We start from the raw sequence: 24,876 nt of genomic DNA, 5'->3' as shown, positions 1-24,876 counted from the left end.
CTAATGGCAGGGTATTCCAGACATGGGAAGCTCTCACAGAGTAAGCAGATTGACTAAAGGTGCTTTTCCTTAAGGGAACTATACAGTCACCTCTCATGGCGGACCTTGTGGATCTGCTGCCATAAGGTTTGGGTTTTCTGTTTAACAAAAGTACTGAGTGGAGGGGGAGCCTGGCCATTTAGAATCTTGAATACAAGACATGCGTCAGTGTACTGCACAAGATTTTTTCAACTCAGGAGCTCATGCTTTCTGAGAATGTAAGTGATGATAGCTATTGGGCTTCCTATCAAGCACTTTGAGAGCCTGTTTGCAGACAGACTGAATGGGTTTTAATGTTGTAAAGCAAGCTTGGGCCCAACTAGTCAAGTAGTATGTTAGGTTGGGGAGTATCCGATTTGAAGTACAGTTTTGTTACCTCTGTAGTCAAACAATTTCATACGATTTGGAATTTAGCTCGGTTGAATTTGGTTATTTGAGTTACCTTTTTCATTTGCTTTTTAAAAGAGAGGTTGGAATCAAGTATGATGACAAGGTACTTAAAATCGGATATCACCTGGAGCTTTTCCCCTGACACATAAACATCTGGCTCAGTGGCATCAGTTGTCCTCTGTGAGGAAGATGCAGACTGTTTTTTTTACATTTAGATGCAAATATGAGTCCCTGAGCAACTTTGTCACCTGGACCATTACAGTAGGGGGTTCTTGTGTAACTTGTTTGCTATTTGCATGCATATATCACTGTATCATCTGCATACATTGGAACTTCTGACCCAGTACAGACAGAAGGTTGATCATTAATGTACAAGCTGAACAGTATTGACCTTTGGGGCATGCCAACATTGTGGCTAAGAGTGGGAAAAAGTTAGTTTTGACTATTACGCTGATGAGACAGCAAAAACTTTTTAAAGGTTTCAGATTTGTTAAACAACATGCTTGTTTTTACTAAATGTATGTAACAGGTTGAAATGTATAGATTACTGGAAAGGGGTTATTTATTGTTTATTTTCGGTGTCAAGTTCACTTAATGAAACACTGTATTATCTGATGAGTTTTGAGTAGGATTCCTCCTTCTGGGACTGATGGACGTCACCCAAAGTATGTATGTTAAAGGAGACATAGGAGAACACGTCTCAAACAACATTTTATTAAATGCCTGGGATTAAATATCACTGATTCCTTACGCTGAGAAATGTACCACAATTGCGACAGAAAACAATGTTACATTTAGAGGGATAACAGGAACAATCTAAGGAGAAACAGCTATCCCATATTTGTTGGTAATTGGTCTAGTAATGATACCAGGATAATTGTATCTAAGGGTAGCACATGCTAAATTAAGCACATATAAAACATATAGGAAATTTAAAACTAATGATTAATGATTTGAGGGAGTACAGTGGACTTTTGTTTCTAGTTACAAGTTTTGGCTTGCTGAATCAGTGTAGTATAATGAATGCTAACAAAGTGTTTTGTGGGTATTTTTCTGGGAAAATGGGGGTTTCATTGTCTCTCTTTGAAATGTTTCCTGGGACTATAATCTTGGGGAGAGTGAGTGAGATTAAGGCCGTAAACTACCAAATTAAATAAGGCCTGGCCATTTTTTGTTTGTTTTTACCTTAAGGTTTGCAAATACCCACACGCAACACACTTATGACAATTTGTTGGCGTTTAAAATACTATGTTTGATTTGTGTGTTCTATTTCCTTTGGGTTTAGTAAGTTTTCCATTTGTCTTAGTGCCAAGGTATCTTAAAGGGGCACACACACACACATGGAATTTTCAGAAGTTTTTATTTCCTGAGTTTTAATTAAACACGTGAATTATTTTGATAAAGGAATGTACTGGAAACCTGAGATACAACATGTATGAAATGTTTGACTGTTTTTCATTAAATTTGTCCAATATAGTAAGAAGCACTTCTTTGAAGAGTTTATATGACCTCTGACCTCTGTCATGACTTTCCATTGTGGTTTGATCACCCTCATTGGAAAGCCATTTGGATAATGAATTTAAGGTCATTTGTAATATTGTTAATTATGATGAAGTTTATAGTTCTTAGCCATATTTCTGATTTGGATGAATGTGAAGAAGGTGAGGGCGTTGCCTTTGACTAAGGGTAGGCAGCCTTAAGTCTATTTTCCTATGACCATATGGGTAGAATAATTTCTCTTTATGGAGTTCTTAAGACTAGTGATTTTAATTTGATTTTGCTATTTGAAATTTTGTTTTATTTTTTGACCAGTAGTAGTGTTTTTTTTTTTTACACATTACTCACATGGATAGTTGTGTCATAAATTGGGGAGGGTACAGTCCTTTGAGGTTTTGGATTGAAGTTTACACACCTTGAGTGATGTGTAGGAGTGTATGGAGTTATATGTGAAGGAGTGTATTGTTGTGTTTGTTCTGTTCCATTCCTGATGGGTTATAGGTCACACTTCCTGATCCTGTGGCTCTGTGATGAAGTTGACAGTGTGATGGGGAGTATAAGCCAATTTGAAAGAATAGTCTCAATAGAATGTTTTGTTATTCTCTTTGACATATGTTTAGACATTTGTATTAAGAATAATTGGTAAAATAAATAATTTATCATATAGTTAATGAACTGAACTGTTCTATCCTTTCGAGGTTATCATGAAAAGTGACATCAGCCGGTATCTTAACGCATGGAAGAGATAATTGGACCGAACAGTGCGTGTACCTCAAACCCCCCTCTAACTGACTGAAGAGTGACAAAGGCGTTCAATACTGCCCTGTCCGCACCACTTCTACCGAGAGAAATGAGTCCGAGCCAGCAACCGGTGTACAGCATCCAATCCAATCTAAGCTATCAACTGCTCTTCTCTCATGTTTTTCTCAGGAGTGTGAGGGGAGTCCACGTGGAGTGAGCATGGGAAGAAATCTGTTCTAAACGTATCTTATGTTGCTGGTATACTGGTTGACGAATGGACAAGACATAATGGGTGGTAAAGGTGATGGCGGCTCAGGTGAGACATTATCATGGCCATCCACTTTGAACTGTAAAGCTATCTGAAGAAGATGAAAAGGACGCCAGAAGAATCAGTGCCTGAAGGGGGGGTTGGTCAACTGTGCCCAAAATTGTTTTAGACTTTTGCGGTATCAGGTTGATTGTAGAGGTCTACACAACACATCAAATTATTGTAATTTAGATTAAAGAATGCATTGAGATACTGATCTGTATTATAATCGTGATAAAAAAGTTAATAGTAGAATTATGGGATAATTATACTGGATGTTAATATAAATGTACATTCTGCCAATGTTGATGTGTGTTAAATTGAGTTTTTTTTTTTTACTTTGAGTGATAGGACCAATTTGAATCACTGAGCAATGTCATTCTAAATATTTGGTTGGATAATTAAATTGGGTTTTTAATTATGATTTGGAAAGTGAATGATTTTTAAAACTCAAGGATTGATTTGAGTTTAGTATGGTAATAACTATATGAGTGAAGCCATTCATGTATTAGGGATTGATTGTTTTGATTGTTGTTATGAACTAAAGATGTTGACACTATTCTCATCATGCCATGGTGAATGGAGCGGGTGAACTCTGATCTGTAGAGTGAAACTGATCCTAATTCATCTTGTAGGTTGAAAGGGGTGTATCTTGACTATAAAAGACCTTTGTACTTTTGTCTCGGGGCTCTCAACGAATCATCAGAGACGGTGATTCGTCGGCCAGCCATGACTATTGCAAAGCTCTCACTAATAAAGATTCAGTTTAAGTATAACTCTGACTTGTGTGATAGGTTTGTCTCTCCTCATTTGATAGTACAGAAATTAACCACCACAACATGTTGTCCTTTCTTATCAGATATATATTTGGTGAAAGCTGTTCATTTGATAAAGATCAATAATGTGACGAATGCAGGTCTATTGTAGATTTGAAAAATCATAATTGATCACAGTAAACCCTCAACGCTTTGTTCCAGTATGAAAAAGATACAGGATACAATCGCTACATGAAAAATAGATGGACAAATGCCAACCAGTAAGGAGGAATGGAGAATTAAGTCGTGTTCAATAGAACAACCTGACCTCAAAGACAACATCTGAACATTGATTGCCAAGATGTGAAAGAATGCAGCTACAAGCAAGCATTTAGGCTAAATGCACCACCACACCAGGGCTTGAATATTACCCCAGAGTCTACTACAGAATAGTTTGATCAACATTTTTGTATCAGTTAGGTTAAGGAGTCTAATTGCTAGGTTATTCCAAAAAGACCTCTTGAGATGTTCTACTGTTGAGGTCTTCCAAACTGTGGGGAAAACAAACAGTCCAAGGCCACTAACTCACCCCCTCATCCTTCTCAAGCTCCAGTCCCATCTCTCGAAGGTTATCCTCAAACTCAGTCTGGCGGAAGCGCTTGTCATCCTCATGGTAGTCAAGGCGATGCTTGTGGGCAGCAATCTCAGGGTCTTCTTTGGAAGGTGGCGTGTCCCCACTTCTCATCATGCTCAGACTGCGGCGCAGGCTCCTGAGGATGTGGTAATCTGCAAACCGGGATGTCTTGCGGCAAACACTCTGGGGTTTCTGGACATGATATGTGAGAACATAGTCCACCCGCCGCTGGCCGTCCTGGAATGTAGGCCCCTGCTTTGGGCCTGAGGCTGCCTCATCTGACTTGAGGGAGTTCAATGGCTGAGAAGAGAGAGAAAGGAGATTGTAGTTTTAATGGAGACATGTTGGCAGATCATGAGGAGAAGGCATGTGTGTTCTAGCCTGTGAGAGTTTGTTGTATGTACATTTGCTTATCTTTTAAATTGCAAAAGCTTAAGCCTTGTGGATAGTCAAATCCCCTCTCTCCACAGTGATAAATCAGTGCACTCAACCCCATCTCTGCTACTGCCTTCTTCAAGGAGGGGAAATTTAATCATTCTGTACAGATTAAAATGATGCCCCTCAAAAGATGACAAAATAATCTTTGCACCCTTCAACACATTACGTTAGACTTTCTCATAATACTACATGTCCTAATCCAACTCATAAGGACATACTGTACAGGAAGACCAGTGACCAAATCAATTAACCGCTATTTTACAGTACGACTCAGAGGAACATATGGTAACAAAGTGACTCTGGTGTTTGTCTTCGCCTGTGACCTAAAAACATTTTTGCTCCATTATCCTTAAATACATGATTTGTATAAGTTGTTTAGTTGGGGGGGGGGTTATTTAGTTGTGCTATGTAGGCTTGTTGTTTGTGCGTGATTGTTTTATGTCATGAAGTTTCTCGTCTGAGGAACAGGTGTTTCCCTCTGCCTGTGGTTTTCGCAGAGTTTATTGTGGACTGCGTCCCTGCATTGTGTGGGGGCTGGTATTTTGGGCATTTGTTTTATGCGCCCTGCACTACCTAGTTTTGGACTGAGTGAATACCAATTAAACGGGTGTTCACAGATGTGTCTCCTGCGCTTGACTTCACCCCTCCTGCTTTCGTGTGCAAACCTGACAGGTATAGTGACACACATTGATATATAATAGGGATATAGTTATTTTTACTTTAAAATAACTCATTCAAAATGGATTGTATGCATTAACACTCATGACATTGCCCTCTTTGGGTTTTCTATGTACCATCCCCCTACCCCCCCCCCTACCTAGGCCCTGTTTGAGCGGTCGTAAATTCCTAAGAAAATGTCCCGCCTCATGGCCACAGTATAAAGACAGGGTGTTTTCATAGAGAGACAAAGGAATTATTCCACCTCACAGGACTGGAGAACTGAACGACATTTATGTTCAGGAGAAGGTATAAAAGATCGGTGAAGAATCCAGCTACGAACTGGTCCGTTTGGTAAAATTTTGTGAAACTCATGAGAGACAATACGGCCACATTGCCATGGCTCTGTTTATATAATAGCCTCAGTTGTGAGACTTATATCTAATGGTTGTATAAAATGAAGGAATAAGGATGGAACTGTTTGTGAAATTGTGTAAATGTGATTTTGGACTGTTTAATGAAGAAAACTCAAATTCCCTTTGGAGTCTTAACTAAGTCCTTGGCACGCCCCCAGGGACACAGACAGGACCTGGCATCATGAGACAGCCTTTTCTATGTTCCGAATATAAACCCCACCCAGATTTTCTATCACCAGACCAGCTTACCTCGAGAAGAGAGAGCCAAGGTTTGACCATGCATTCCTCGTTCTGAACTTTAACCATACCACGTGGTTAAACTCTTAGACTATTGATACCGACAGAATAATAACAAGTCTTTGATATTCATTACTAGTCTGCAGCTAGGAATTCGGTATCATTGAACGCGAAGACCGACGAAACATCCGTCCTATAACGACATTAATGAATGTCACTCTGAACTACATATTCTAACCACGACAGACAGACAGACAGACAGACAGACAGACAGACAGACAGACAGACAGACAGACAGACAGACAGACAGACAGGACAGACAGGACAGACAGGACAGACAGGACAGACAGGACAGACAGGACAGACAGACAGACACACTCTCCAACAGAACAAAACTCTCCAACAAAGATCCCGACGACACACTGAGCGTAAATAATATATATATTTTGATTGCAATTGTTCCCGAATGAGTGAGCATTCGTATGCAAAGGATTAGCATTTCAATTGTTAATATTTATCAACTCTGTAGTGCCTTCTCAGCTGACCCACACTCCCCTTTTGTCTAACAAGCCGCCATGCCGGTTTAGCCCACTAGGGCACATTCTCCTATCATTTCCTTGTAACCATATCCGTTTGTTATGCTTTTCTGTGAATTACTTAGATTAGTAAATAAATTATTTTAAGACAATTGATGTATGGATGACTCATAGGGAAGACTGGGTTCGTGCAGATAACCAACAATTTACGACGTTTGGAATGAGACTGACCAAGGTAAATAACACATCATTAATCAGGAGACTAATCGATCAGATATTATAATATCTGAAAGTTATATTAGGAAAATTATAACTTTGTAATTTGAATATTTTCCTTGGTGCCCCGAACTCCTAGTTAATTACAGCTACACGATTAATCAGTTTAATCGCGTAATAATAATTACAGAAAGTTATTTGATAAACATGTCTTCCGTTTTAATGATGCCAAAGACACGACAACACAAACTAAATATTTGTAGATATTGTTTAAGGACTCTAGTTTGAATGGCCTCACCTGTATGTTCTCTCTACTGGTACGGCACACCCAAACACAATATTTGCTCTGCAATTATTTGCTTGAAATTCATCGCTTTTGTTGAGAGCAAACAGTTGTTTTCTTATGGAAAACAAACCTAATTGATAAATCGAGAGACAAAAGAGCTCTAGATGTGGGAAAAACATCTCAGTCCAAGCATCCCACTGGACGACAAGCCTCAGCCCCCTCAGAACAGGAAGTCACAGCAAAGGTCACTCCTCACAGGGAAAATAAGGATGTGGTTACGGCATGTTACAGATAAAGGAACGGAGAAAACCAGTACCCTTCCTTCAGCCACCCACCTCCTAGCTCCTGTGCTGTGAGTAAAACCAGCATGCATATCAAATCGTGTTATTACTCAGCCACAGGCCCCCTTATTCTAGAGAGGCATGCATATCTTCTTACACATTTGCATATCAACCTTTCCAGGTGTATGGCTACTGAAGCTAAGCCACCTAATTATCATGCCCATTCACTATCAGCTAAGTCCTGTGGGAGAGGGTTGAACATAACATCCGTAGGGTCACTATAGGATAGCTGAACAACAATACTGCATCATTTTAATATCAGAATGAATAGATAAACTAATTCTGGAAATAGGTCCTCACAACAAACAACAAAAATCCATCAGTGTCTGCTTTAGTAGTCACTTGATGCATAACAATACATCCACATTCCGCACTGATTTAATTGACTCTGTTTTCGAACAACGTACTTGACCTTTCTTAACTGCTTTAGGTGCGTATATCAGCTTGCTTAATCATTCCGGTGTGTCTGTGATTAGATAGACCAAGACCGCAATGACTGTCCAAATGACCCTCTGACCCAATGGAAGGTCCACAAGTTTGACCTAATGCAGTCTTCATAGTGATGGGGCAGTAGTCCTCATCAAGAGAGGAACACCAACTCTGACTTTTTAACCTTCTACACCGCTAACACAGGGCAGTACATGAGGGCGACTTCCTATGAGAATTCATTATTTGCACCATTTCTTTCTTCAAAAGCCAGTTGAACAGTGCTGAAGAGATTATTTTGAACAGTTTTAGGTTGTTAACATACAGTAATTATACACAGAACTTCATCTTAGTGTGGTACAAATGATGACTGAGGATCAAAACAAAGATTCCACCCAAGATTTGATACAGTTGAAGTTTACATACACTTAGGTTGGAATCATTAAAACTCATTTTTCAACCACTCCACAAATTTCTTGTTAACAAACTATAGTTTTGGCAAGTCAGTTAGGACATCTACTTTGCGCATGACACAAGTAATTTTTCCAACAATTGTTTACAGACAGATTATTACACTGTATCACAATTCCAGTGGGTCAGAAGTGTACATACACTAAGTTGACCGTGCCTTTAAACAGCTTGGAAAATTCCAGAAAATGATGCCATGGCTTTAGAAGCTTCTGATAGGCTAATTGACATCATTTGATTCAATTGGAGGTGTACCTGTGGATGTATTTCAAGGCCTACCTTCAAACTCAGTGCCTTTTTGCTTGACATCATGGGAAAATCAAAAGAAATCAGCCAAGATCTCAGAAAACAAATTGTAGACGTCCACAAGTCTGGTTCATCCTTGGGAGCAATTTCCAAACGCCTGAAGATACCACGTTCATCTGTACAAACAATAGTACGCAAGTATAAACACCATGGGACCACGCAGCCGTCATACCGCTCAGGAAGGAGACGCGTTCTGTCTCCTAGAGATGAACGTACTTTGGTGCGAAAAGTGCAAATCAATCTCAGAACAACAGCAAAGGACCTTGTGAAGATGCTGGAGGAAACAGGTACAAAAGTATCTATATCCACAGTAAAACGAGTCCTATATTGACATAACCTGAAAGCCCACTCAGCAAGGAAGAAGCCACTGCTCCAAAACCGCCGTAAAAAAGCCAGACTACGGTTTGCAACTGCACATTGGGACAAAGATCGTACTTTTTGGAGAAATGTCCTCTGGTCTGACGAAACAAAAATAGAACTGTTTGGCCATAATGACCATCGTTATGTTTGGAGGAAAAAGGGAGAGGCTTGCAAGCCAAAGAACACCATCCCAACCATGAAGCACCGGGGTGGCAGCATCATGTTGTGGGGGTGCTTTGCTGCAGGAGGGACTGGTGCACTTTACAAAATAGAAGTCATCATGAGGAAGGAAAATGATGTGGATATATTGTAGCAACATCTCAAGACATCAGTCAGGAAGTTAAAGCTTGGTCGCAAATGGGTCTTCCATATGGACAATGACCCCAAGCATACTTCCAAAGTTGAGGCAAAATGGCTTAAGGACAACAAAGTCAAGGTATTGGAGTGGCCATCATAAAGCCCTGACTTTAATCCCATAGAAAATTTGTGGGCAGAACTGAAAAAGCTTGTGCGAGCAAGGAGGCCTACAAACCTGACTCAGTCACATTATTTTGAATTATATCCCACAAGACATGCCATCAGCGGTCTCTTCACAATTCCCAAGTCAAGAACAGACTATGGGAGGTGCACAGTAGCACATAGAGGCATGATTACATGGAACTCTATTCCACATCAGGTAACTGATGCAAGCAGTAGAATCAGATAAAAAAGATACAAATACACCTTATGGAACAGCGGAGACTGTGAAGAGATACATACGCACAGGTACTGTACAGACACGCGCATACACACGCACTCTACACACGTACATTGTAATCTTGTTGTATGGTGTTATTATACATTTTGCATTGTAGATATGTTGAAGGAAAAAAGGAAACCGCACACTGCTCTTGATAGTATCACTGATATTTAATAAGCTTACGTATCGGCCTAACGGCCTTCGTCAGAGCTTTTGTGAATTTTCTGAAAACAGCACCTCTACGTAGACCAAGCCCCACCCACATCCGTTCCACGTATGGAAAGGAGTTGGAGGCAAAGGAAAAATAAATAAGTGCTACCAAACATAACAATATGCATTTCACAAATATTACAAAAGTGTATAAATAACACGCATCGAATACGTCCATAAAACCACAAATGATGACATAGCAAGTTTTCATTAATCATTGAGTACATCATACGAAAAACATCAGAGTAATCTTAAATAGGGACATATTTCAAATTCACAACATAACATACATAGGCATTTCATCATTAAGTCCTTTAGGAAATAATGTCTGGAGGGTGAAAATCCCAAAACATTATCTTTTGCTCAGAGTATTATTAATATCACCTCCCCTGTCTGATATCTTAACTTTCTCTATGCCACAAAATCTAAAGGTAGAAATGTCATGCTTCAGGTCATTAAAATGTACTGCGACTGGATAATCCGTGTCGTTTCTCCTGATTGAACTTTTATGTTCACTAATTCTCTGTTTGAGAGAATTCAGACTGCGCCGTATATTCCACTCCAAAGATGATTATCTAGAAAAAGCAGCGGAGATGCGCATTAGGTTTCTAAGAAGAGGCTATTCGCCACAATGTGTGGATGAAGCTCTTCATTTGGCATTGGGAAAAACACGAGATGAATTGTTACAAAAAAGACCCGCTAAAGCAAAAGAACACTCCGTAATGTTCACAACCACATATATTTTGAATTCGCGAAAAGTGGGAGGTGTGGTTAAGAAACACTGGCATATTTTATCATCGGACCCAGCTTTGCCGGCTGAATTTAAAAACCCACCACTCATTGTGTAAAGGAGAGGTTGCAATTTACGCGATAAATTGGTTCCTGCCAACTGCCAGCCACGATAGAAAATCAGCCAGGCTCTTTTACGCCCTCTACCAAATGGTAGCTATAAATGCAGAGGATGCGCACAGTGCAACAATATGATGAAGTGTGAATATTTCTGCCACCCCCACACAGGAAAACGGTTTCAAATAAACGATATCATTACGTGTACCACCACCCATGTTATTTACAATTATTAAATGTCCATGTGGGCTCTGCTATGTCGGTAAGACCTCCCGCTCTCTCAAACAGAGAATTAGTGAACATAAAAGTTCAATCAGGAGAAACGACACGGATTATCCAGTCGCAGTACATTTTAATGACCTAAAGCATGACATTTCTACCTTTAGATTTTGTGGCATAGAGAAAGTTAAGATATCAGACAGGGGAGGTGATATTAATAATACTCTGAGCAAAAGATAATGTTTTGGGATTTTCACCCTCCAGACATTATTTCCTAAAGGACTTAATGATGAAATGCCTATGTATGTTAAATTGTGAATTTGAAATATGTCCCTATTTAAGATTACTCTGATGTTTTTCGTATGATGTACTCAATGATTAATGAAAACTTGCTATGTCCTCATTGTGGTTTTATGGACGTATTCGATGCGTGTTATTTATACACTTTTGTAATATTTGTGAAATGCATATTGTTATGTTTGGTAGCACTTATTTATTTGTCCTTTGCCTCCAACCCTTTTCCATGCGTGGAACGGATGTGGGTGGAGCTTGGTCTACGTAGAGGTGCTGTTTTCAGAAAATTCACAAAAGCTCTGACGAAGGCCGTGAGGCCGATACGTAAAGCTTATTAAATATCAGTGATACTATCAAGAGCAGTGCGCGGTTTCCTTTTTTCCTTCATCCTGTTTCAACTGTTGCCATGCACCTGCAACAAGATGGCTCAGATGTGCGAGTGCCTTTTTGAATTTTGTATTGTAGATATGTAGTGGTGTAATAATGTTATATGATGTACTGTTTTATATTTTGTTTTAGGTGTGATGTAAGTGCTTTAATGTGTTTGGACCCCAGGAAGAGTAGCTGCTGCCTTAACAAAAACTCATGGGGATCCCTAATAAATACACATTCCCAATGTAGAGAAGACCACTTACGATGGAGTCATACTTGCTATATTGGCTAACGCCACCATCCTTAGTGTTCCCAAAGTCAGCTGCCTTCTCCTCGCCGGATACAGGGATATAATAGTCATTCCTCCTCATGGCGCCTCGCTCTTCCAACTCAGGGAGAAGACTACCAGAGAGGTCGTGTACTAGGAAAGTTTTACCTGTGTGGGAGGAAAGAGATATGATTAGTATGGAACAATATACTGTAAGTATTTGATACTCTGAGATGTGCTTCCAGGTCAAATGGTGCTAAGAGTGTACTGTCCAGCTCAATGGCATGAGAAGCATGAGAAGTATCCCACCATTGTGTATTATCTGATGAGGTTCTTGACAGCCACAAAAAAAATAACCAACATGCTTTGGGTATTCATTTCTAGGGTAAACCAACAATGTGGATGAGGAAGTACCTATATAGCCGACTATAATCACTGAGAATCTGACCGTAGTTAAATTGCACTCAACATCTACGTGCACGTTGTGTGAATGTTGAGCAAAAAAGGTTTTCAAAGAGCTAATGTAAAAGCACTGGTTGTGTGAGCACGTCCATGAATCTCTCATGGCCTAAAGGCTGATGTTGTTTCGGTTTACCGCTTAGTCTTTCGTTCATTTGTCACCCCACATGCCTGTATGACAATATTTCTATAAATATTTTAATATCTGAGCGTACCTAGACAACGTACAGATCTGGTCTTTGATTAGGAATCATTGAGATGCCTTTCACAGTACATTGAGAAAATCTTCTAGAGGGAATACAATGGAACCCCACCAAGTATCTGCCTTTTCTTGGGCAACGACGTACAAGGATTCCCCTACCATCGGCAATGCTAGGGACAGCTTCTGATGGTCAAAGACTCCTATATACTGTAAGTCAAATCCTTGTAATAACTTTTCACAGATAAGGGCCCTTGGGTGCTCTTTGAGGGAAAAAAGTATTTGATCCCCTGCTGATTTTCTACGTTTGCCCACTGACAAAGAAATTATGAGTCTATAATTTTAATGGTAGGTTTATTTGAACAGTGAGAGACAGAATAACAACAAAAAAATCCAGAAAAACGCATGTCAAAAATTGTATTAAATGATTTGCATTTTAATGAGGGAAATAAGTATTTGACCCCTCTGCAAAACATGACTTAGTACTTGGTGGCAAAACCCTTGTTGGCAATCACAGAGGTCAGACGTTTCTTGTAGTTGGCCACCAGGTTTGCACACATCTCAGGAGGGATTTTGTCCCACTCCTCTTTGCAGATCTTCTCCAAGTCATTAAGGTTTCCAGGCTGACATTTGGCAACTCGAACCTTCAGCTCCCTCCACAGATTTTCTATGGGATTAAGGTCTGGAGACTGGCTAGGCCACTCCTGGACCTTAATGTGCTTCTTCATGAGCCACTCCTTTGTTGCCTTGGCCGTGTGTTTTGGGTCATTGTCATGCTGGAATACCCATCCACGACCCATTTTCAATGCCCTGGCTTAGGGAAGGAGGTTCTCACCCAAGATTTGACGGTACATGGCCCCATCCATCATCCCTTTGATGCGGTGAAGTTGTCCTGTCCCCTTAGCAGAAAAACACCCCCAAAGCATAATGTTTCCACCTCCATGTTTGATGGTGGGGATGGTGTTCTTTGGGTCATAGGCAGCATTCCTCCAAACACGGCGAGTTGAGTTGATACCAAAGAGCTCCATTTTGGTCTCATCTGACCACAACACTTTCACGAGTTGTCCTCTGAATCATTCAGATGTTCAGATGTCTCGTGACCCCTCCTGTCTCAGCCTCCAGTATTTATGCTGCAGTAGTTTATGTGTCGGGGGGCTAGGGTCAGTCTGTTATATCTGGAGTATTTCTCCTGTCTTATCCGGTGTCCTGTGAGAATTTAAGTATGCTCTCTCTAATTCTTTCTTTCTTTCTCTCTCTCTCTCTCTCTCGGAGGACCTGAGCCCTAGGACCCTGCCTCAGGACTACCTGGCATGATGACTCCTTGCTGTCCCCAGTCCACCTGGCCGTGCTGCTGCACCAGTTTCAACTGTTCTGCCTGCGGCTATGGAACCCTGACCTGTTCACCGGACGTGCTACCTGTCCCAGACCTGCTGTTTTCAACTCTCTAGAGACAGCAGGAGCGGTAGAGATACTCTCAATGATCGGCTGTGAAAAGCCAACTGACATTTACTCTTGAGGTGCTGACTTGTTGCACCCTCGACAACTACTGTGATAATTATTATTTTACCATGCTGGTCATTTATGAACATTTGAACATCTTGGCCATGTTCTGTTATAATCTCCACCCGGCACAGCCGGAAGAGGACTGGCCACCCCTCATAGCCTGGTTCCTCTCTAGGTTTCTTCCTAGGTTTTGGCCTTTCTTGGGAGTTTTTCCTAGCCACCGTGCTTCTACACCTGCATTACTTGCTGTTTGGGGTTTTAGGCTGGGTTTCTGTACAGCACTTTGAGATATCAGGTGATGTAAGAAGGGATATATAAATTAATTTGATTTGATTCATTGGCAAACTTCAGATGGGCATGTATATGTGCTTTCTTGAGCAGGGGGACCTTGCGGGTGCTGCAGGATTTCAGTCCTTCACGGCGTAGTGTGTTACCAATTATTTTCTTGGTGACTATGGTTCCAGCTGCCTTGAGATCATTGACAAGATCCTCCCGTGTAGTTCTGGGCTTATTCCTCACAGTTCTCATGATCATTGCAACTCCACGAGGTGAGATCTTGCATGGAGCCCCAGGCCGAGGGAGATTGACAGTTCTTTTGTGTTTCTTCCATTTGCGAATAATCGCACCAACTGTTGTCACCTTCTCACCAAGCTGCTTGGCGATGGTCTTGTAGCCCATTCCAGCCTTGTGTAGGTCTACAATCTTGTCCCTGACATCCTTGGAGAGCTCTTTGGTCTTGGCCATGGTGGAGAGTTTGGAATCTGATTGATTGCTTCTGTGGACAGGTGTCTTTTATACAGGTAACACACTGAGATTAGGAGCACTCCCTTTAAGAGTGTGCTCCTAATCTCAGCTCGTTACCTGTATAAAAGACACCTGGGAGCCAGAAATCTTTCTGATTGAGAGGGGGTCAAATCCTTATTTCCCTCATTAAAATGCAAATCAACTTATAACATTTTTGACATGTGTTTTCCTGGATTTTGTTGTTGTTATTCTGTCTCTCACTGTTCAAATAAACCTACCATTAAAATTATAGACTGATCATTTCTTTGTCAGTGGGCAAACGTACAAAATCAGCAGGGGATCAAATACTTTTTTCCCTCACTGTAGGAGAAAAAAGGAGTGTGTGCTGAAATTTGGAGGAGCCTGATATGGACCATAATAGGCTTAAGAATTACATAATATAATTACACTGACAGCTCCATTCAAATCAAAATCTGACCTGATGTCTTGCACTGCAAAATTCTGTGTTGGAATTTACAATTCAGTAATGATACAAAAATATTTTGTATCTCTCCATAAAGATGCTATATGAATCAAAACGGCCAAATAGTCAAGTGAATTTATTCTGATTTAGAAGCTTGATATGCTATATCAACATGAAACAAACCTATGTGAAGTTATTGACAGCTGAATGAATATGATGTGATGGAGTAGCTACTGCAAAATGAAATCACACCAATTAGATGGACCTTTCTCAACTATGAACCAGCCAACTATGAACCAGCTTTCATGCTTATCAGAAAAAACACCTTTCTATGCTAATTCCATTCCTCATCCCATTCAACATTACAATAATTCAATAGCAGTCGTAGATAGATACCGTATATACCAAAAGCTGTCAGAAACTTATTTCTTAACATTTTTGTTTTTATGAATTCAAGCTGGAATGGTTTGAATGATAGTATAAGGCATGCTTGAATAGAGTCGTGCTTACATAAATATATCTGTCTGTGCGTCTCTATCAGCTACTGTAGCCTAGGGTAGTCCAACTCGTTCCACAATGAACACTTGTCTCAGAATACTGACATCCAGGTAAACAAACCTCTCAAAGCTACATTATAGTGAATGGTCATGATGAAAAATGTGTAATAAATCTTTTCAAACCCCCAAAATTGCCTACATTATAAACATGTACAAATAATGTGTTCAAACTAAATCGAGAGGGCTTATATATAGTTAATTGAAGGCTACAGCCTGCCTTCCTACATTTTACATTTACTTTAGTCATTTAGCAGACACTTATCAAGAGCGACTTAGAGGATCAATTAGGGTTAAGTGTCTTGCTCAAGGGCACATGGACATATTGTTCGCCTAGTCGGTTCGGGGATTCTAACCAGCAACCTTTCAATTACTGGCCAACGCTCTTAAACGCTAATCTGCCGCATATTCATCCATCAAATAAACTACTTTATGCAACCATAGACTACCTGTGGTGCGCTTTTTATTGGAGTTTATAGCCTACATTTAGAAAATAATTTCAAATGAACCATTATTCAAACAGAATTAACTTACCATATACTTTATCATGATTGTTTATGGCTTGCATCGGATCATCATCATCATCATCATCACCATGTCTCTGCATTTGAACAGACTATTTAAACCGGTGATCACAACAGATTTCCTCTCTCTATCCTCCACGCTCTGAAAACCATCTATCTAGCCGATGCCTTCACTGCGCCCGTGGGCTCAATGCTATGGTGTGGCATGGAAACGTTGGGTTTCCCACAAATGTCCCACTGCTTCCCCGCGAAGGCTAGCCTACTACAGAGGCTCACTCTCTCTAAACAAGACATCTAATCCATACGCGTTACGAACTATATAATGTGCATTATGTGCCCTCCTACAATACGTCGCGCAAAATAGCTGTAGTGCAGTTCATCACTAGGATGGTAAAAGTGGTGGTGAGAGTACCAGCAAAAGACAGCTGGTGCCGCCCACGCCACGATCTGATGTCTCCTCCAACATGGGTAGGTGTGAGGGTATCCGTCAAAATCAGATGTTTCATGCATTACGATACTCATTTGACTGAGCAACGTGGCAACATATTACATACAGTGCATATGGTTCTATGAGTTCTAATAATGTAATGATTTGACCTGCACTGTCATGCACTTGGCTTTTCATAACAGTATCAAATTATTGATTGCTGATTTGGTGAACCCCAAAAATGAGCACATCAATGGATTTATTTTTTCAATGAAAGAACCCAGTAGTTCGAATGAGGGCATTTCACCAAGTCAATACCTGGAGGCGACAGTTCGAACCCAGAGGGACAGTCACAGATGAAGCGATCAAGAAAAAGGTCAGAAGTACACTAGAACATGTACAGAATGTAAAATTTAGATGTCCAGTCGCACACGATATCTAACTTTTATGGGGGACATTCTGGATACCTTCGGAATTGGAATTGTACGTAGCCGGCGTGGGAACGACTTCGTTCTGTACGACGCTTACATTTGCCAGGAGCATGATCATGGTACAAAATGTAACTCTCCATAACAAAATATTTAAAAACGTGTTTTTATATGTAGAGACATTTCGTAGCCCTATATTTACATGTGGATAATCTGTTTTTCGAAACATTCCTGAAAATATACTCTTTACGATTAGGTTACCGGGATGCCACAGGGAAACCAGGGAAGCCACCACCGCGACAACCTAAACGCACCTGGGCTTTGAATGAACTTGGTAAAACGAAACAATATTTACTGAAATTACTGAAAGACAGCAATTAGGCCTACCTTAGTTCAGCACAATAAAAAACTGCACTTTCACACATGGTTCCAGTCTCACCTTTTTCTGCGACTCACCTGTGTCGAAGATTATATGTTATAATGACAAGATAGCCGACAAGAAATACGTGTCCTCAATGTTTAGGGTCAAACGAGATCAGGTGGGACCATTCTAGCCAATGAGAGGGCAAAACAACAGTGAAACAACTAAGTCGTTTTTCTCAAAGTTACCGGTATGCCACTTGCTTCCACTTATGTCAGTACATTTGTAACAGCCTAAACATTATGACATTTATATTTGATGAAATATGCCTTACGTAATTCGACACTCTCTTATAGACCTCCATACAAAAATTGGCTCATCTCACGCAGACAGATTTTGGGAAGGATAAATCCTCTCCCTTGGCTTCTTCCGCTCTGCCTGTGTCTACCTGCTCAGAAACCTCCCTGCTACTACTCCCTCCTCGAGGATGAATCAGGAAAAAGGTGTTGTTCTCATCACCTTAGTGCCACAACAAACAATAGCCTACAGAGTTTGACATTGGATTACCACTGAAGATTACAAATAGTCTTGCAAGTCTGTGATTCAGAATAATTATATATCAATATCCGGAAAGCCTAGGATGACAATAGGAAATGCAATTCAACACATTAGGAATGCTTTCAAAATCTCTGCACACACACATTCCAGCCTGGGCGTGTGGGGACTGGTATGCAGTAGGGAATAAGGTCCAACAGGATGGCACTCTTGGCTGTTCTCAGATCAGAGCCAGACAACCTGAGACTTCTAAATGCAGTAGGAAAGTGACAGTACATGCATAAAAAGTATTATATTGTGCATCATTCACATCTGGATTCAACCACCTGTTCTGTCACATCTTTAAAAAGCAGCCTGTGTCTGTGAATACAGTCTTGTTTAAAATGTTGAAAACACAGATGGGAAATGGAATAGAAATACCTGTTGAGGGGATGGATGTAATTAGGTTAAAAATAAATAATCATATTCAGCTGATGGACTTTTTTTAATGCAAATAATCAATGGACAATGAAAGGCCATCTGAAGATATTTTCCTACCAAATGCTTTTGCAACAACAGTGACTTTACATATGTAAAATGTTTCCTGCAGTGCTCTGGACAAATAGGTATGTTATTCTGGGCAGTAACAAAAATGATTTCTCCTTCCAATTTATCCAAGCATTGGTATCCTTGTATTGTTAATTTGATGAGTTGTCTGGGGCCTTTTCATGATGTCAGTCCTTTGGTAGAGGATGTGGTCTTCTCAAACCACAATCCCAATGAATGTATCCATGCAGAGCGTGCAACTACTCAGGAATTCTTCTTCATTCACTTTATGTAGTAATCAACTGTGTAACAATCAATGTGTGTTTTGCCTTCAGCTAACAGTTTGATATGGTGGTCTTCTTTCAAATACTAATTTTGGTCTCTCACTGTGGGTCCCACGCCATTTTAGGCAGCGTCACAGGAAGCTCCAATCACACAATGTCTGTCAGAGAACCCAACTACTTATAAGGCGCCACGCACCCATCCTCTACTTAATGATTTGTTTGCTTCCTTACAGCAAAGGCAAGATCTCTATCTCTCCTCAGCATGACTTGAACCACTTCTGTCCTGCTTAACTGTTCACAGGTGACCTGTTCAGCACTCGCCACTGAGTGTAGGATAACAGCATCCCGTTGTGAAGTTTGAGCACACTTACCGAAAAATGTACTTCTCAGTCTCCAGTCGAAGATAGCGCCACATCCTTCACCCCTCTAGCCTAGTTAGCTACCCGCTTCATGCTGCTTTTTTCTTCCATGGTGGAAGAGAGAAAAGAGACTTTTGAGATTTGGTTAGAACACGCTGCAAGGCTAACCTAGCTAGCTCACGAAGAACATGCTTTCTCTCTAGCTAGCGGTGTGCTAGCAATAGCTAGGATATTAACCCAAAGGGTGAATGCTAGCTAGCTAATGCCAGGACTAGCTCCACAGCTAACATTGGCCAGCACACCATTAGAATTCACTCTTTCTGCTAGCTATTTCTAACTACACTTGGTAGCATTACTTATCAACTCGTTTAGCTTATCAGCGCCCGCACTGGCTAGACTAACTGGTTTTGCCTCTCCATACTACAGTTGTGGGAGATTTTCAGCCTTTAGAGTATCACCCTCACGCGGTGCTCTCTGGCTAACGAAGTGATAACTACAGCTAGGCGTTTAGCCCACTAGGCTGCTATTAGCTAGCTAATCTTTACAGACCTCACGTTCAGGCTTTGAGTAGTACACACACAACCTGGCTGACAGAACAGTCTCTCTCGGAGTTATGGCTACTGCTTTCACTGTACTGGGCGAACTAAGCCAAGCACTCACATTTCTGGAATTACTAGTTACGGATAAACTGACCAGTTATACAGCAGGGAAGTATGGTCAAAAGAGGCTCTCTAGACCGAATAGCAACATGGTTCTCTTCAGCTAACACTGTGCTAGCTATAGCTAAGCTAGTAGTCCACTGGGTGACCAGTTATCATGATCCCCTTGGTACCGCTTTAAGTTCAAGCCGAGGCTAGACGGGTAAATATCAGTCGCCACCTAGCACTGTCTCCACTCCGTGGTAACTGCACCCTGTCTCCAGAAATATATAACTTAATGTCCCCTTGCCAAGGGGCACAGAGCCTTGTTATGTCTATAAAATCCTACCTCTGGTGTGCGTGAGTCATCAGGCTTGTGGACAGGTCTCAGCATCCAGGGACACCAGATCCCACCCACTTTGTCCTGGGGCAAGCGGTCCTTCACTGCAGCCTCTTTGAAGTCCTGACCTAGGGGTCTGTCCCCAGCGGCGGAGATGAGCAGGGCACGTCTCTTACAGTGAATGGCCCTGCCCCTTCTCAGGCAGAAGACAGACCACCCCCAAAGCGGAGGAGGGGTGCATCTGCTTTCTAGAGTTGGGCTTGACACGAGAACTGCTCTCCCTGCCTCCTGGGTGTCTCCCTAAGGGGCAGGGCGCCTCTCTCTCTTCCATTAAGTTGGCACTGGTATGCTACCCTGGTGAGTCTTGAGGGAACCACTCAAGGGCATCGCTTGCAGCATCTCTGTATAGAGACTTATTATCCGGTACGTTGGTTACCCCTCTTTTTTTTTAAAGCTTCTACAGAATGGATGTCTTTGCCCCTGCTCGGTGCAGATGTCTCTTAGTTCGGGGACTCTGAGAGATGGTTTTGTCACGACTACCTAGCTTCGGGGAATATATGAGTGCTACGGGATTGGCTATATCGCCATAGTGAGACAACAAAACAAGTATTTTAAAGCGAACTTAGGGTTACTTGCGTAGCCCCGGTTTTCTGACAATATGAGTGAGGTCTCTCACCAAGTTTCCCTTCACACTTGCTTAAGGAAGAAAACATATGCTTGATAATGAATTAGAGGATGGGACCGTGGCACCTTATAATGAATGGGGTTCCCCACTCTGTCTCTGACAGATGTTGTGTGGTTGGAGCTTCCTGTGACTCTGCCTAGAAGGGCGTGTCCCCATAGTGAGAGACCTCACTCATACTATCAGAGAACCAGGGTTACACAAGCAACCTTAAATTACAGCTATTAGGTGTCCATTGTCAGGGTACAATTCAACCTTCTTAAAGATGCGTTAAAGGTTTTGTATATAATTTCAGCCGGTAGATTTGGAAGTAGCACTCACGAGCCAAAATGGGTCCCCCAAAATTGTGCACAACTGTGTACAACATACGAGATGGATGACGTTGTACAAAGTTGTGCACAATTTTTGGGGACCTATTTTGGCTCGTGAGCACTACCGGCTGAAATTATACAAAACCTTAAATGCATCTTTCATAAGGTTGAATTATCATTTTTATATCCTGCAAAAAAAGAAGATAGATACACTGAGTATATCAAGCATTAGGAACACCTTCCTAATACTGAGTTCCACCCCCCCTTCCCCCTTTGAACAGCCTCAGTTTGTAGGGGCATGAACTCAACAAGGTGTCGAAAGCGGGGCCACAGGGATACTGGTCCATGTTGACTCCAATGCTTCCCACAGTTCTGTCAAGTTGGCTGGATATCCTTTGGGTGGTGGACCATTCTTGATACACAGGGGAAACTTGAGCGTGAAAAACCGAGCAGTGTTGCAGTTCTTGATACAACCCGGTGCTCCTGAATGAAAATGGAAAACTCATTGGATTTGCAAAATGTCATCTTCACCCAACTTTTAACCTAAATCCAATGACATGGTGACATTGTTTGTTCGTTTCTAGTTGAATTCACGTTAGTTGACAACTCAACCAAATGAAAATCAAAACTAGACGTTGAACTGACGTCTGTACCTAAGTGGGGTCCTCCATTCCCGAACATGAAGCCACCTGACCCTAGCAGGAAGGACCAGAGAAAAGTGTTGGCTTAATTCAAACTTCTTCAGGATTGGGTCTCCTGCGGGACGGTTGAGCTAACGTAGGCTAATGCGATTAGCATGAGGTTCTAAGTAACAAGAACATTTCCCAGGACATAAACATATCTGATATTGGCAGAAAGCTTAAATTCTTGTTAATCTAACTGCACTGTCCAATTTACAGTATCTATTATAGTGAAAGAATACCATGCTATTTTATTGAGGAGAGTGCACAGTTTTGAACATGAAAAGTTATTAATAAACAAATTAGGCACATTTGGGCAGTCTTGATACAACATTTTGAACAGAAATGCAATGGTTCATTGGATCAGTCTAAAACTTTGCACATACACTGCTCCCATCTACCAACTGTTGGTTTTTTCATTGTATTATCTTTTACCAGATCTAATGTGTTAAATTCTCCTACATTCCTTTCACATTTCCACAAACTTTAAAGTGTTTCCTTTCAAATGGTACCAATAATATGCATATCCTTGCTTCAGGGCCTGAGCTACAGGAAGTTAGATTTTGGTATGTCATTTTAGTCGAAAATTGAAAAAAAGGGGCTTAAGAGTTATGACTTAGTATTGAGTAAAATTAAGATCACTCATGTTCATATTTAGATTTGGAGTAACTGACAAGAATTGGATCATGACCAGCCTTAGTCTACACTCAGGTGGAAAAAGGGATATGTAATGCATTTGTTGTGCCAATTAATGCATATCACAATGGTCGAGAAGTGCGTACACACTGTAATCTACATCCGTTGTTAAACTTGAGTGATGACTAAGCCCAAGAAGATTTGTAACTTCACATGATTAAGCCTATGTCAATACAGATCTGAATGTTTGATATCCTTTTTACTGTACACTGTTGATAGTAGTTGATGCCAAAGTTAAAACCTGTTGAGTATCGGGGGCAGTATTTTCACGGCCGGATGAAAAACGTACCCAGATTAAACTGCCTACTACTCGGGCCCAGAAACTAGAATATTCATATTATTAGTAGATTTGGATGGAAAACACTCAGAAGTTTCTAAAACTATTTGAATGATGTCTGTGAGTATAACAGAACTCATATGGCAGGCAAAAACCTGAGAAAAATCCAACCAGGAAGTGGGAAATCTGAGAATTGTAGTTCTTCTTTTGAATCAGTAATCGAAACTACAGTGTCTGTGGGGTCACATTGCACTTCCTAAGGCTTCCATTGGCTGTCAACAGCCTTTAGAAAGTTTTTTCATCCTTCTTCTGTTACTAGGCAGAGAATAGTAGCACAGTCAATGAGTGGACTGCCTGAGGACAAAGGGCTTGGTGATGCGCGAGCCCGTGAGCATGCCGTTCCTTCTTTTTCTCCTGGAATGAATACGCTATTGCCCGGTTGGAATATTATCGCATTTTTATGTTAAAAATACCCTAAAGATTGATTGTAAACAACGTTTGACATGTTTCTATGAACGGTAATGGAACTATTTGACTTTTCGTCTCTGGTACTGCGCTCGCACGTTATGCTTTTGGATAGTGATCTGAACGCACAAACAAAACGGAGGTATTTGGACATAAATATGGAGTATTTCGAACAAAAACAACATTTCTTGTGGAAGTAGGAGTCCTCGGAGTGCATTCTGACGAAGATCAGCAAAGGTAAGAGAATATTTATAATTCTAATTAAGAGTTTTGTTGATGCCAGAACTTGGCGGGTAGCTGTATAGCTTGCTTCGATGGCTGAGCTATGTACTCAGAATATTGAACAATGTGCTTTCTCCGTAAAGTTATTTTGAAATCTGACAAAGCGGTTGCGTCAAGGAGTAGTGTATCTATAATTCTTTCAATAACTGTTGTAAATTTTATCAATGTTTATGATGAGTATTTTTGTAAATTGATGTGCACATTCACCATGAGTTTTGGTGGGAAAACATTTTCTGAACATCACGCGCCAATGTAAAATGCTGTTTTTGAATATAAATATGAACTTTATCGAGCAAAACATACATGTATTGTATAACATGAAGTCCTATGAGTGCCATCTGATGAAGATCATCAAAAGTTAGTGAATATTTTAGCTGTACTTTTGGTTTTTGTGATGCATGTCCTTGCTTGGAAAATGTCTGTGTGGTTTTTCTTGTGAAGTTTATGTCCTAACATAATCACATTTTTTCCTTTTGCCGTAAAGCCTTTTTGAAATCGGACAATGTGGTTAGATTAACGAGAGTCTTATCTTTAAAATGGTGTAAAATAGTTCATTGTTTGAGAAAATGAAATGTTGAGATTTTTGCTGTTTTTGTATTTCGTGCCATGCTACTTCACTGGCTGTTGAATAGTGTTTCCCGCAGGTGGGACGCTAGCGTCCCACGTAGCCCTGAGAAGTTCATTGAATGTCCTACTACAAGGACTCGGTCAGCTTGATAAACTTATGTGTCATATGAACTCACACACACCAGAGATTGCCAGGGCTGGTACACTGAGCAGTCTGGAAAAGCTAATATTGTGCATTTTGTGACTGAATGCAACAAAAAAGAAACAGCACAGCGACATGATCACACAGTTCACTCTTTGCCTCTCAATCACAGACTCACTCATGCACTCACTTACTCACGTAGTTTAGCTTTATGATTATTCTCATTTAAGATAATTGGATCTCTATTTCAGGAGAGGAATGACATGCATGACCTGGCTCTCCTCTCTGCTCAGGCCCCAGCAGAACAGGCCCAGCTCTAACAGTGGTCTTCTCTACAGGCTGTCCTGCTCCGCTCCCCTTTGGCACCAGCTCCTGCCACAACAAAAGAGGATTCCTCTGAAGAGTTCCTGCTG

The 24,876-nt window shown here is 40.9% G+C and overlaps 1 protein-coding gene and 1 long non-coding RNA gene across 7 annotated transcripts in view; one reads left to right on the top strand and one right to left on the bottom strand.

Annotated features, from left to right (window-relative positions):
- Positions 1 to 18,377, bottom strand: part of LOC115167498 (anoctamin-1) — a 54,500-nt gene extending 36,123 nt beyond the window's left edge. For 2 of the 6 annotated variants that reach the window (XM_029721948.1, XM_029721949.1), the window contains exons 1-3: positions 16,455 to 16,875; positions 11,994 to 12,166; positions 4,319 to 4,663 (exon numbers count right to left, since the gene is read on the bottom strand). In XM_029721948.1, coding sequence (XP_029577808.1) covers positions 4,319 to 4,663; positions 11,994 to 12,166; positions 16,455 to 16,527 — 591 coding nt within the window. In that variant the 5' untranslated portion in view covers positions 16,528 to 16,875. Of the gene's footprint in view, positions 1 to 4,318; positions 4,664 to 11,993; positions 12,167 to 16,454; positions 16,878 to 17,738; positions 17,934 to 17,994 lie in introns of those variants that run through there. The other 4 variants (XM_029721950.1, XM_029721951.1, XM_029721952.1 and 1 more) reach the window with 4 other exon arrangements.
- LOC115167499 (uncharacterized) lies at positions 16,923 to 17,721 on the top strand. The gene is made up of 2 exons (XR_003870497.1): positions 16,923 to 17,421; positions 17,556 to 17,721. It is a non-coding gene; the product is annotated as an uncharacterized LOC115167499 (long non-coding RNA).
- Positions 18,378 to 24,876: the final 6,499 nt, after the last annotated feature.

This window comes from Salmo trutta, chromosome 29, assembly GCF_901001165.1.
Source record: "Salmo trutta chromosome 29, fSalTru1.1, whole genome shotgun sequence".
NCBI lineage: Eukaryota > Metazoa > Chordata > Actinopteri > Salmoniformes > Salmonidae > Salmo > Salmo trutta.
Note: the sequence above shows the minus strand (reverse complement) of the source record. Positions and strands in the feature narration are given on the sequence as shown.